The 14,872-nt window shown below is 43.3% G+C and overlaps 1 protein-coding gene and 1 long non-coding RNA gene across 4 annotated transcripts in view; both read left to right on the top strand.

The window, feature by feature from the left end:
* The window catches only part of LOC309361908, a 212,947-nt gene that overhangs the window by 179,076 nt on the left and 18,999 nt on the right, over positions 1–14,872 (top strand). The gene's annotated exons all lie outside the window — the stretch shown is intronic.
* The window catches only part of MED27 (mediator complex subunit 27), a 164,909-nt gene that overhangs the window by 133,124 nt on the left and 16,913 nt on the right, over positions 1–14,872 (top strand). The window contains exons 6-7 of one of the 3 annotated variants that reach the window (XR_014164689.1): positions 8,452–8,492; positions 12,152–12,193. The exons of 1 other annotated variant lie outside the window; for it this stretch is intronic. Coding sequence is in view for 1 of the 2 variants with exons in the window: in XM_081897195.1 (XP_081753321.1) it covers positions 12,152–12,193 (42 nt within the window). In the remaining variant the exon portion in view is untranslated. The remainder of the gene's footprint in view (positions 1–8,451; positions 8,493–12,151; positions 12,194–14,872) is intronic. One more of the 3 variants, XM_081897195.1, reaches the window with a different exon arrangement.

Here is a 14,872-nt window from a genome sequence, read left to right as displayed (position 1 = left end):
TCCCACTTTTAATTTTAGATAACTTCTCTCCTGATTTACTATGTCCTCAGCCCTTAGACCAGGTGTGAGGATCCTTGCTCCCCACCCCGATGTTACTGGACAGTAAGTACCACAATACTTGGCCATTACCCATGCTTGCTAAAGCTGATGGGAATTATCATTAAGCAGCTTCTGAATGGCCAAAAGTTCTCCACGCTTGCCTTAGGCCCATGTTGCATCATTATTAGTATCTACTATTGCTGGGGCACATCAGTTGCCCAGGCTTTGGATTTCTCTCCCCACCGCCAAGCCACCAGGAAATTGTACACCAATTTTCCATTCAATAAGAAAAACCTCTTTCTGATGAGAAATCAGGGACTTGTCCCAAGTTGGTTTAATCTGATGGTAACCATAGCATTCTGAATGGCAGCTATTAAGGAAGTGCAACCTGCTTCCATGAGTGATCTGCTTTATGGGAAAAAAGTCACCTGGTTTGAACCCCTAATTTCTCTTGACTGCATGCACTCCATATGGCTTTCTGTGGAGCTTTAGAGGATGTTAATGGGACCTGACAGCCTTCAAGTTGGTTTCTTTCTCTCTTCAGAGTGGAATGGGCTCTTGCTGAGATACCCACCTAGGCTCACCTTTTTGCCAGTAACAAGTACTAAGCACTCCTGTCTCTCACATTCTTCCCCCGCCCCTCTGGATCTCTCTCTCTCTCCTTATTACAAAACCCATTAAAAATACAAGGTTCATTATAACCAGACAAGCACTTGGCACCCATAGGCCATGTTATAATGAGGACAGAATTATTTTTCAAAAAAGCGAATCTCTTGTAACATACAACATTGTGTTACGCACTGACCCCTGAGTTCCTTAGCTGCTTGCTCTCCTTAGGATTTAAAAGGCGGTGGTGGGGGTGGATCTGCTCTGCTGGAAAGAACATATAATTCCATTTTTCAGGTAAAAGATTCTCCCACTAGAGAGAAAATAAAAGGTGTCCAAAGATTGCCTTGGCCTGGCTTTAAACTGGGTTGCCTAGTAACACGCACAGGCTGAGGTAGGGAGACTGCACATGTGCAGAAGCTTCTGGGATGTCCTGAAAGGAGGGGGAACTTGAGCCACCCTTTTCCTGGAACTGACTGACAGCATCACTGCATGTTTCTCCTGGAAGCTTTGTCAGGTGGGAACCTTAAGGGATGCATTTCACTTCCACACAGAAGAACACACAGTTCTGGTTCTCACCCATCTAAAGAAGGTTCTTCACTTCACTTCACTTCCTTTGCAAGGGAGCATACAAGTGAAGCAGACATTTAAGATACCAGTAAAATAAAACCTAAAAACTAACTGTCCAAAAATCCTCTTTTTCTTTTCAATGTGCAGAAGAGATAATAATCTACCTGGCACCTCAAAGTGGAGCTGGGGTATCTCATAAATTTAATACACTTGGACCCCTTTTTACCAGCAAGTGCTTGAGGTGACTTGCAATCAGTCATATTTTTTTTTTAATCTTCACAACATTGTACTTATTGAATTTTTGTGTTTTCAATCTGGAAGCTGCTTTGGGGTGGGGGGGCAGGGTATGTGTGAGCATACATGAAAGGCAAGGTAGAAATGTCCTAAAATAAAATAAAGCTTGTGAAGGAGCTTGTAGCAGAGTATTTGAGTAGTGCCATCTGCTATCATTTTTCCATACTGGGATCTTTGGGAGTAAGGGCAGAATACACATTTAATAACTTAATTAGTAAGATTACAGAAGCCTACCTTTCCAGCTGCCAAAGACACACACATACACTAGTCAGAGAGAGAGCCAGTGTGTTGTAGTGGTTAAGAGCAGTGGACTCCTTATCTGGTGAACCAGGTTCGCTTCCCCGCTCCTCCACATGCAGCTGCTGGGTCACCTTGGGCTAGTCACACTTCTGTGAAGTCTCTCAGCCTCACTCACCTCACAGAGTGTTTGTTGTGAGGGAAAGGAGAATGTAAGCCGCTTTGAGACTCCTTAGGGTAGTGATAAAGCGGGATATCAAATCCAAACTCTTTTTCAGTCTTCATTTAGATTTGTAAGTGCCTGAAGGCAGAGACCTGTCTTCTTCTTTTACTCCATAAAATGCCAGATACATGGATGAAGCTATAAATATTATTATCATAGTATAGCAAAGGGGCACAGAATTCAAAAAAGCCCCAATGGAAATCAAATTCATGTGTGCATAAATTTGGATTGCAGAGTTATCCTGGGTCAGGCTAGAATAAGGAGTCTCAGCTACTTACAGAAATGGTGACTCATATTCAGTAAAGCATATGACAAGGGTGAGGAACCTTCTTCAGCCGAAGGGCCACATTCCTTTCTCTTTAACCTTCCAAGGGCCATATGCCAGTGGTGGGCAGAGCCAGAGGTAGAAGTGGGTAGAGCAATGAAAATAAATACTTACCTTGTGCAGTAGGCTAGATTACACACACACACACACACTTCTGTATCCTCCAGGCATGCAAGAGTCATTATCAGAGTTCAAGGGCACAGTCCAACAAGGCAAAATCACTCAAGGAGGGTACAAAGCAAGGCCTGGGTGGATGAGGGTGGCTGAGAAGGGACTGTGGCATGTGGTGAGCGAATTCCAAGAGCCAGGGCCAAAACTAGGCTTTCTGTCACCTGGGGGCAAAGACCCAGTTTTGACACACACACACATACCCACTTGCGTTTGCGTTCACAGACACACACATCTCTCAACACATTTGTTCACATAGGGCATAAAAAGTAGCTTTAAAGAGTCTGGAGAAGAGATAGTCTCTCCAAATAGTAAAATTGTCTCTGTGTGTATCTGGCTTTCATTCAACCTTAAGCAGATCTCATCAGAGAGTAATAGATCATTTGACAAATTCTAAGTATTATGACAGATAGATAGATAGATGATAGTTAATGGAAACTGATAATGATCAGGCACATACCCAGAGAGTAAGCCCTATTGAACTCAGTGGAAGTTACTTCTGAATAAAAATGCTTAAGATTGCAGTATAAGACTGCAGAATCTTTACACCGTTTCCTGGGAGCAAGCTCCATTGAATTCAGTGGGACATTCTTCTTAGTAGTAAAGGCTTGCAGTTTAAGGCTCTAAAAGCGGGCATGGACAAACGTGGCCCTCCAGCTGTTTTTGGGACTACAATTCCCATCATCCCTGACCACTGGTCCTGTTAGCTAGGGATGATGGGAGTTGTAGTCCCAAAACAGCTGGAGGGCCAAGTTTGTCCCTACCTGCTCTAAAGAATAAAGTAAAAGGGAAAAATACTCCACAAGTTTTCCTTAAAAATTGCTGGCTGCTGAATCATTGCAGTTAAAGAATTTAGAGTGGATTGGCTACATTTCCCTTCCAAATTACAGGAAGGGATAAATACAAAGTGCTTCATATGTCAGCATCACATTTATTTCATTGCAGGTATTTTATTTTCAGTATAAAGATGACTGATTTTTTTGTAGATGGTTGTATGCAGCAGTGCCCTCTTTATGTATACACATGGTGTAAACATGTATGTTGTCCTCTAAATCCAACACACTCACACACACTGAGAGACAGAGACAGAGAAAGAATACCTAAGTATGCAATACGCCAAAGTGCTTCTCTTGTGAACTTGACATGTAAATTGTTTAAGCATGACAAAAGCATCTGGCCCCAAAAAGGACAGGAGGTGGTGTTCTGATCTCTTTAACTAACCTCTGAGACATTGAGGGAAGCAAAAGAAGAAAGCAATGAAACTTCCCCTTTTCAACTTTGCTTGGCAAGCAACCTTCTCAAGGATTTCTCTTTCACACACAGTTCCAGAAACAGACAGGGGGAAAGGGGAAGGAGGATCATTTTCCAGGATTTCCTGCTTCCCCTTGCAAATCAGCATCCCTCTGGTGCTCAGCAGCTTGAGGTCCACAGAAGGATGCTGAAGGACACTTGGCACTTTTAGACTCCAGGAGCTGCAAGGAGGGGGAAGCCCTCCCCCATAAGCTGGGAGTCTCAGTGGAGCCCCTCTAGAGTTTTCACCCAGGGCTGAGACCCCAGCTAGGCCCACCACCACCCCCATTACCTGCAAAAGGCAGATATAAGAGCCAGATATTCCTGGGGGGCCGCTTGGCTCCTGGGCCTTGATTTTATGGCTTTGTTTCAGGGCTTTTGGTAGCACTGGGTTGGACTTTTGCTGAAGATCCACACATCATTTTTCAGCTGCAGTGACAGTGAGGAGAGGTTTGGTTGAACTAGTGCAGTATTGCTTTCTTAACTTCACCTTTTTGGGACTGAGTGATTGCCATCATAGCTGGATTATCTTCTTGAAGAGCTGTTTTGGGGAAACCGCTTAAGTGATGTTGAACAAGCTTGTTCTAGTTTATCGACTCTCGCTGCCAGTGGTTGAGAGAGATGTCCTAAGAGAAAAGAAAAGTAGATTATAAAAATCAAAACTCTTGTCTTAACCGTGAAAGGGGCCTGTTGTTCTTCCTATTCAAAATGCAAATAGCAATGAAGAAAAGATGGACAGGAAATTTTCATGCCAAAGTAGAGAGAGAAAATGTTTAACCTTCTCCTTTGTTACTCCCCTCCCCCCACATAGTGCTTCATAAAGGAAAGAAGAATATCTGTCCCTGCCCTGAAATCTTAATTTCTAAACCAAAAATCTAAATTTCAGCAGCGGGAAGGAGAGGGTTTTTTGTTTTTTTTTAGTAAACATGGATGTTTTCCTCTAGTCAAGTAGTGTATAAATTTTGTTAAACAAAAATACCCCATGCTAACAAATGCTGTTGCATGTAGGATGAAGGGGTTAAGCCAAAGGCTTCATTAAAAGGGGTATGGGTGGGAAAGTTGGCAACACAGATGCATCCCAAGAAAGTGTTTCCAGGCTTAAGGAGGTGAAGCAAAGCAAGGAGTAAGAGTTTCCTAACAAAGTGAAAACAGGCATACCAGCTGGCAAGGCCCTGCTCATATTCTAGGCTCTTGGAATAAATAGATTTGCCGTTTGAATTCTAAGTATTTGACTGACGCGATTTACTTTCAGTTCTTTCAGGCATTTTACTTAGAAGTCCCACTAAAATCAGTTGCACCAATACTTCTTGGTTGGCTTGGAAGTAAGTCACTGGGACCACAGTCCGAGAGACAGTTTGCTCAGGCCAGCTGAAATCAGTAGCCTTAAGCATGTTTTTATTGGATGGCATCCTGTGGGTATTCCCCCCTCCCTTCCCCAACATGGTGAAAAGGTGGACCATTTATAATGCAGAGTGGAAGATATGAAATGAGAACTATTAAAGCTTTGCTTTGTATTGTGCATTAGGCATTTAACATCCTGTGGTCTAAATTGCTTCTTGCCTTTTGCACTAGGTGGGTACTTCATCGCAGTCTCACTTGAATTACCCTGTTAAGCAACCTGTGTTGTGGCAGTTACTCTGTGCTGCTGCTGCTGCTGCTCTCCCCCCTCGTTTTTGGATGCAAACTGGGACCTGTCAGTCTTCACTTTACAACCAGTTCTGGCTCTGATTCTCCTGCAGTTTCTCCTGGTCCATCGCTCCACCACAGACTGATGCATTTTAATTGGCCACATAGCAGCACGAGTGGCTTCATGCCACCCATATTTTCAGGCATACTCTCCCTACTTCTGTCAGTGGCACAGTCCACGCATGACAGGCAATTAGCTGGTACCTTTCAGATACTTGACTAACGGACTTCTTGCAGCTCATCCTTTTGGGACAGACTTTTACCCGAGCCATTAATTTGCTCACCCAGCTCTGCTAATCAAAACAAAAACTGCATTAGTATTTCTTTGGCAGTCATGACTTGCTGCATTTGTACAAGCGCTGGAAGGGGGAAAGAGCCATGACTTGACAAGTTTGGAATGGGCAGTGCTACCTGGCTAAATAGGTTTTTGCACTAGGTAAGGCTAAAGGAATGTGAGGAGGGGGTGTCTCTGTTGAATTGCCCTGTTAAGCCACCTGGGTTATGGTAATGTTCTGACTTCGTTAATTACCCCATATCAATAAGAAAAGGCAGCTTTTTGCCTCCCAGCATAAGTGAGGAGAAGAAATAGTGGTATCAAAGGAAAGCTTCAAAGACAGCCAGAACCGTCTCTCGAGTAATTTCTGATCCCGGCATTCTTTCCACTTCAAAGCAGGATGTGTGTGTGTTTGGGTAAAGGGGAGGGGGGTTGAATCCGATTTCTCTAATAAGAGTTGGCATCAACCCTGTTTGATATTAGATGCAGGGAACATTTTGATTTGTTATTGCCTTTGAAATCGTTCAGACGACCTTCAGAAAATGGCCTCTTGTTACTTGTGCTGGGGGTGGGTGGGGAGAGTAGGGCACTGGGAGAAAGAGAGAGAGTGAATTGAGGCCCAATTTAATTCACATGCAGAGGATGCCTTGAAATTGTGCTCTCAGCAGCTTTTTAGTTACAAATGTGTGTCTTGATTGAAAGTGAAAAGTTGAAGAATAATAGACCTGCAACAATGCATTGTTTAGCACACCCACCTCATTCGTCTGGTTTCATGGTGGTGGGTTTACAGGCCTTGCATATGGCTCCATTTTATTTTTAAAACCTTGGTGAGCATTAAAAAGAATGCAATAATTGAATTACGTACATTAGGGCTCTTCAGCTCCTGTGCTAAGGAATTACCATTCAGAACTGATTTCAGTTGTTGTGACTGGCATTGTGCTTTTTCTGTGTGGTTCATCTTTTCTTTGTTTTGTTTTTAACAAAAGAATGAAAATTGTTGCTCATGTTGGCAAGTGCCACCATGACATGAAAGGAAAGGAAAGGAAAGGAAAAGGTGTTGGTTTTGAAACAGCCAGTCTTGCTCATTGGATCAGATAACTTTGATCCAGCTGCATGGTTTGATTTTCACTGGCTCTGCAGTTCCTTCTGCACTGATCCAGGTAATGTTGTTAGGTTTTTTCCCACCTATGTGTGGATCATAGGCTGACAATGCTAGCCCCATGGCTACCTGTCTGTTTCTGGACATAATTCAAAGTGCTGGTTATGACTTTAAAGGCCCTATACAACTTAGGCCTAAGTTATCTGCTGGACCATATTCTCCTGAATCTGCCTGCACTCTGAAATCTTTGGGAAAGGCTCGGTCCTTTCAGATATGTTTGGTGGCGGCCCTCTCACCTTGGTGGCTGCTCCCAGAATTTGAAACTCCCTCCTTAGAGAAGCTAGACTGGCTCCATCCTTTTGTCCATCCTTAGAAGCCAGAACAAGAAGAGGAATTGCTGCGCAGCGAAAGCAGCGATCTCTCTTGCTGTTTTGGCTTCTGGGATAGCTGCGCAGCGTGCATTCACTCCATAAGACCCACACACATTTCCCCTTACTTTTTAGGAGGGGAAAAAGTGAGTCTTATAGAGCAAAAAATACGGTACTTTTCAACTATTATTTTTTTAATTTAGTTTTTATTAAAGATTTTATTGGATTACAAAAGTGAATGCATTGTCTCTATTTTCAGGTCGTAGAGTCTTTTCTACAGATGAGTTACGTTCAGTGTGAGGCGTTAATGTTGTATACAGTATAAGGTTGGGAGAGAAGATAGGTGGGAGAAGAGATGTTGTTAGTCTTCTGTACTATATCTGTGTTGTTTTAATTTGTGTAAGCCACATTGAGTACTAGTCTGGAGAAAAGAAAGATAAATAAACATCGTCATCATCACATATGTGGAAGGTACAGCTGCTACTCAGAGCATAGCGTAAAAGCAACCCCATCATTCCAGTTAACATGGAGCCAGAAGTGAGCCTTGAAACTAGAGGTTGCCAACCTATTTAGGCCCATGGTCACATTTCTCTTCTCTCTCCCCATGGAATAGCCACTCCTAAAGAAAGTGAATGTCCACTTTTGCAAGGGATCTGGGTAAAAGTTGGATCAAGTAGAATTAATCTGAGCCTTGAAAAACTCACAGAGCTGAAAGTGGAACTGAGAAAGAGCATGAATCCTCCTTTGGCAGAACCCTCTAGTTCCCATGGTTCAACCATGGCTTGATCTTAAATACCAGTTCTTCCATGTTTACCTCTCCCTCCACTTCCCTACCTTCTGTTGTCTCTCCTGTGCCAGATTTATGGATTTCAAGCTCCTCTGGGCAAGGGCTTGCCCTCCTGTACTCTCTAAAGCACCTGCATATTGATGGTGTCATATGAATAAATAATAATGATATTTACAAGAATGTTAAATGAGGTGGGGTGTGTTCCAGATAGGAGAGGAAAAACAGAGCTAGTGCAAGATATTTGGAATTGAAAAGGAGTGAGCCATAAATTTGTGATTGTTGGGGTGGGCTGCTAGAATACTGCAAGGAGTTTGTCTTGATCTACCCCCAGCTTTACCAAAAGCATAGCAACCATCTACATAAAATTGAACTCAGTTACTTAGTGGCACATTTCACTAATCCATGCTCTCCACAATCCTTTAAACCCCAAAATCCAGTTGCAAGACTTTACTGTGTTTTAATATTGAAATGTATTGCTTTTTCAGCCCGCTGCTCTTGAAAAATGTAAAAGGCATCTGAATCTCAGGTGTGTGCATAACATTACCCTGTGACCTTAACTTCTGCTTAACAAAGGTCTCTCCTTCCCAGGAATCTAAATACAATATTCAAGGGGGGGGATTTTATTTGGTCCCTGTAGGCCAGTTTTCTGGCTTAATTCAGCTAAATGTTTTCTGTGTCACTTGTCACTGAATTGCTTATGTTGTGGACACAAGACTGCATCAAGGCTTTATGAGAGATGCCCTTGTTACAGACACAGTTCTGACACTGTTAAATATTCACATGGATCAGCACAACCTGTTCCAAATGAATTGAAGCGATTGTGCTGTCTAGGTGGAGGGTGAAGTAGCCCAGGAGGACTTGTTTGTATGAGTTTATATTGTGGCAGTACAGCAATAGGTAATTGCATGAAAACTTCTATAGATGCTCATGCAAAAGTTCATTCCTAAGTAGGTCTACTCAGAATAAGTCCTGTTGAATTCAATAGAGCTTACTCCTAATTACGTGAGGTTAGGATAGCAGCCTAAATTATTACAGAAGAAACAGCAGAAGATAAACAAGGCTTTTGGTTTGTCTTCATAAGTGCGACCATTTGGGCAAGATTGGCACTCAATCAGGTATGTGAGGACAGCATTGCATTTAAGCTCTAGCCTAGTAGCAAACGGGAAAGTCACCCAGGGATGTGAATTGAAACATCAGCAATATACAGATGGCACTGCTGTATCTCCTTTTTCCACCTCTTCACCCCAGGGAGGCTTTTGAACTCCTGAACTGGTGCCTGGAAGCTGTTTGGGCTGAATGAGGGAGAACAAGCAGAGACTTTAGTCCAGACAAAATAGAGGCATTATAAGTAGGGAAACATACTACTCTGGATAGAGGTTTTTGACTGGTCTTAGATTGAGGTTGCACTCTCCCCTGAAGGACCAACCAAGTTTGCCCAGATGATGGCAGCCAATAATCCTTTATAGGAGCTAGGGAAGGTATGCCAGTTGACTGTTATCCATGCACTAGTGGGATCATGACTATTGTAATGAACTGAGGCTGCCCAGACAACATTTGAAGACGGTTTGGAAATTTCAGCTGGTGCAAAATTGTGGCCACCTAGGTACTGTTCAGTGCCAGGCAGTCACTTCACATTACGTCTATATTGTACTAATTATCCTGTTTGCCAGTGTATTTCCAGTCCCCATTATAAAGTGCTGGCACTCAGAGTTACAGCTCACAGGGCAGCTGATACATGTTCAGGAGGTTGTTCCACAATAGGCATATCTCTAGCATGCAGGCAGCATTTGTGAGGGAATGGTTTGGGTGTCTATGCAGGCTTGACATGCACAGACCCACTCTCCCACTCAGGGCTGGCCCAAGACCTTTTAGCACATGAGGCAAGCCATAAAATGGTGTCCCCCAGACTAGGGAAGAAGGGAGAAGTAAAGATATACATCAGGAACAATGGTGAGGGTCAAAGCAACCTTACCTGATGGTAGAACTGGTAATCAAAGGCAGGTGCAGAGTCCAGGAGACCCCAGAGGACAGCTTCTGTGATTTCCTCCATAGGAGGAAGACCAGGAGTCCCTCCTATTTGCCAAGAGGCCATTGTGGAGGCAGCAGATTGGGCAGCAGCAACAGAGGGCAATGCATTCCTCAGAGGTTGGATTTGCCGCTTCTGTGGATTCTGCTGATAGAGGCAGTTGCCTCACCTTGCTTTATGAGTGGGCCAGCCCTGCTCCTACCTCCTGTGAGGCTGGATGCCTGAATAGGCCTTTCATTTCATGTGCACTGGACCCCTTATCTAGTGGAAAGGTTTAGGATTCCAGTTTAAATTTGCTTGTCAGGAATAATTCCAATAGGAATCAGTCTAATAAAAAAGGTGGAATGAATCTGTGTTTCTTAATATTTCATGTAAGTTAATCTTGCTTGCATCCGCCAGGACCTTGACTCTACTGTTATAGCAGATGAATTTCAAGAGATGTCCAGAATACTGTTATGTTGGAAGAGTTTCAGTTAGAAAGTCTCAAGGATGCAAACAAGGTGCTTGGATTGGTCAGGATGACTGTTTGTGTTCTGGACCCATGGCCCTCTTGGCTGAGAAAAACTAACAGGGAAGGGACAGCTGGCTGGACGAGGGAGTATTAATGCTTCCTTGTGAGAGGGAGAGGGCCATGTCTGCTTGATGAAGGCAGTAGCAACACCACTCATTAAGAAACTCTCCCTGGATTCAGAAAATCTAAGTAATTACCAACCTTGTAATTACCAACCAGTTGCCAATTTCCCCTTCTTGGGCAAGGTTCTTGAGCAAGTGGTCATGGGTCAGATCCAGGCGCTATTGGAGGAAATTGTTTTTCTAGATCCTTATCAGTCAGGATTTAGGCCCAGTTTTTGCACAGAAACCACTTTGGTCACCCTGAATGATGATCTCTGTCAAGAGGCAGGCAAGGGAAATGTGTCCCTGTTAATTCTCCCCAACCTCTCAGTGTATTTTGATACCATCAACCATGGTAGCCTTCTGAAGCGACTGTCCAAGTTGGGGGTGGGTGGCACCAACCTTGTGATGGTTTCAGTCCTACTTGGATGGTCCAGAGGGTGATTCTTGGTGAGTGCTGTTCATTTCCATTTGGGGTTCCTCAGGGTTTGATTTAATCCCCTGTGTTGTTGAACTTGTATCTACATGAAACCTCTGAGTGAGGTCAACTGGAGTTTTGGAGTATGTTGTCAGCATTATGCTGATGACACACAGCTCTATTCCTCCTTTGCATCTGCAGGTGTGGCAGTGGCTGTGTAATGTACAGGACAAGAGCCAGTAAAGTGAAGCTTAATCCGGATAAGGCTCAGGCACTATTAGTGGGTGGTTCTCTGGACTGGATAGATTGAAGGTTGCCCATTCTTGATGGGTTTGCACTCCCTCTGAAGGGATAGGTACACAGTTTGGGAGTACTCCTGGATCCATTGCTGTCTTTGAGGCTCAGGTGGCCTTGGTGGGGCAGAGTGCCTTCCATCAGCTTTGGCTGATGGCCCAGCTGTACCCCTGTCAGGACAGGGCTAACCTAATTTCTGTCATGTGCTTTGGCAACATCTAGGTTAGATTTCTGCAATGTGTTATACATAGGACTGCCTCTGAAGAAGGCTGCTGCAAAATTTAGTGGTCAGGTTGCTCACCAGAGCAGTACAGTTTGAGCACATGATACCAATCCTAGCCCAACAGCACTGCGTGCAAGTTAGTTTCTGGGCCCAATTCAGAGTACTGGTTTTGACCTGTAAAGCCTTAACTGGCTCAGGATTGCAATATCTCAAGGACCACCTCTCCCTATATGCACCATCCCAGACCCTGCGTTCATCATCTGATGTTCTTGCTTGTCTGCCTCCACAATGAGAGGTCTGGAGGGCATCAAAACAAGAATGGGCCTTTTCTGTGGTGGCTTCCCACTTGTGGAAGGTTCTCCCCAGAGAGGCTCGCCTGACGCCATCATTGCATATCTTTAGGCACCAGACAAAAACATTCCTCTTCTTCCAGGCCTAATTAAACAACCTATGGCCTTTTAAACTTGGGGGGGTATTGTTTTTGTATGTTACTGTGTTACATATTTTTGTGTTTTTATATTGTAAACTCCCCTGTAATCCTCAGATGAAGATACACATTTAATGATGATGATGATGATGATGATGATATGGGACTTTTTTCTTTTTCTGCAGCTTGACATATGGTCCAAGTCCAACTATCAAGTGTTTCAAAAGGCAAGTTTCTTTGTTTCTAAATGGTGTCTGCTTTATGTTATGTTATTTTATTTCATATTTGAATATGACCTTATATGTACACCGTTTTCAAAATGTGCACATACTGTCTCTTAGGTTGCATATGCATGCTGAAGTAAGTGAATGCTTGTTTAGTTAAATGTTCTGGCAGCTGTTCTGGATTCCACCTTCCTCAACACACTTGGAGGTTCCCAGATGTGCTAGAATGCAAGGTGATCATTTTAAGAACAGGTTGAAGTAATTCTCTGCCCATGCAGAGAGCTCACAATTTGGTTTAAAAGAAAACACTCAATTTCATTCTGTCTTCTATAGTACGTCTGTGAAGTATTAGGATGTTAATGTCTATAGATCCAGAATATGCAGAAAAATAGGGATTTTCAAAAGCACCACTAAGGAAGGGTATGATAAAATATAGGAACTTGTCTCAATGGGTAATGTACTGGCTTTAGGGGTTGCTTGTGCGTAAGTTACCGCCTCTCTGGGCTAGGTTGCCTGGTTAAACCGTTTCTCGCTGGACAGCCATCCACTCCGTGGCTGTTCAATCGCTGGCAGAATCCGTCAGTGGGCGTTTCTTGAACCTCTTCCAGCAAAGAAGCTCTTTGACGCCAAGTCGCCGCGTACTTTCCCTACTGTCTTCTGCGCAGGGTGGGTGTGGGCAGCGGAGGACCTGTGCTCTCCTCGCTGGTCTCCTGCGAAGAGCCCTGGAGCCTCCTCTCTGCTTCCCCCATCGGCCCCCCTCTATCCCTGGTGTAGCGCTGATTATCTTCCCCAGCAGGAGACCTGCCTCTCTCCCTGCTTGGCCCCTCTCCAGCATCGCTGTGGAGCCTCGCCTCCTCCGCTAGTTGCGATGGCAGTTCCCTGACAGGGAATTAACACATTTAAAGTAGATTTTTTAAAAATGGATTTACAGTATTTTTAAATATTACATTTATGTCAATTAATTTTGGTTAATCTCCTAGCAGGTAGCCTTTTGGAATGTAGTCTCAATTGTTGTTGGCTGTATTATCATTTTTGCCTCGAACTTCGTTTTTAAACATAGACACATAGAATTGTAGAGTTGGAAGGCATCCCAAGGGTCATGCAGGAATGTACTATGTAACAACCAGGATTGTTTGGATGGTTCAGTTTTCATGTGAATTTTAATTTTAAGCTTCTGTAAATTTGGGGCATGAATTCTTGTTGCTTTTCTTATACTTCATATGTAAATTGAGCTATTGATACACACACACACACAAATTACAAGACATTTGGTCCATTATAAGAGCTATTGAAACTGTAGTAATTGTATTGTAAATAGCCACTTGCTTGGCAGGGTCACAGTTAGTGACTAAAGATTACCATGTGTGTACAACATGTTAGGCCTCAGCAGGTGTTGCCAAGAAACAGGTTGTCAGCCCAAGGCAGGGCAGAGATCTCATCAGCACTGGGACAACAGTAAAGAAGACAAAGCTCAGGGCAAAGCAAAATACCTGGACTCCTGACAAGTTGCTTAGGCCTAGAAGCTGGTTTTGAGCCTGGGGCTTTATAGGTCCTTTTTGATCCTGTTTGACCTGTGCAGCTAATAATTTTCACTCTATCTGGTTCTACATTCCATTGCGCTTTGTTTGACAGGCTTCCCTGGCAAGTCAGAGTGCTGGTGACGAAGGTCCTGGTTTCAGGTGTGGGCAGGCACACACATGCATCTACATGTATATGTTTAAACTTACTATTTTTCTTTGAAAATAAGAAAGATTATTATTTTAAGTGTCTGTCTTAAATGTGATTTGACACATCAGGGAGAGAAATGCTTAAATCATTCTCCTATAAACCTATAAAATGTTGGTTTCTATGCCTATTTCAAGTTCTAAGGGTTGATGAATGACCTATGAATTACAATACTTTTGGTGCATTAAAACAGCTATCGATGATGTGGTGTAAGTGACCACTTGCCTAATGGTGTCTGTGGTGTTGAGTAAAAATCACCTCCATAAGGAGACCAGGTCAAAGATGGCAGACACTAGCAGATTCGCCTCAACTGTTTTAATCCCCATCCCAAGGGGATGACTTGATATTCCAAGATTAAGCTAAACCTGTTCTCATATTATGGGATCCAAGCCTTAAGTTGAAGGAACTTAAAAAGTCCAATATACTTTGCTTAGTTTCCTGTCATATTTCCACCCCTCTGGTACAGTGGCTTACAAACTGTTCTGAGGAACCTTGTGATATGTCAGAGAGTATTGATGGTTTCTCAGTAGGAAGACCAAGAAGATTACTGATCTCTCCCTGCAATATATGCCTGACAGTGTTATACACAGGCTAAGGAACCTAGTTTACATGGAATGACACTAAGGGGCCTAATAGGACTTGTCTAGCATCTTATACGACATCCTAGAATGCCACATATGGAGAAGTTCTTCAACAGATGTGGAAAATAGTTTCCTAAAAATTGAAAGTTTTGAAAAGCCATTGCTCAAGTTTGTCAAACAAATAGCAGCAAGAGACTCTTGAGTTTGGCCTGGCCTGGAGGCATGCCACTATAATTCCTGTATAGATATTTCTTGAAACTTTTGGTGCCAGGATTCTGTGTTCACCCAGAAGTAAATAATTTTGACCTGTGATGCCAGCTTCCTCCAGATCAAAGAATAGCTTCAGGGAGGTAGGTAGCAGCCCATTCCCTGACTA

This window comes from Podarcis melisellensis (genome assembly GCF_964234715.1).
Source record: "Podarcis melisellensis genome assembly, chromosome: Z".
Lineage (NCBI taxonomy): Eukaryota > Metazoa > Chordata > Lepidosauria > Squamata > Lacertidae > Podarcis > Podarcis melisellensis.
Note: the sequence above shows the minus strand (reverse complement) of the source record. Positions and strands in the feature narration are given on the sequence as shown.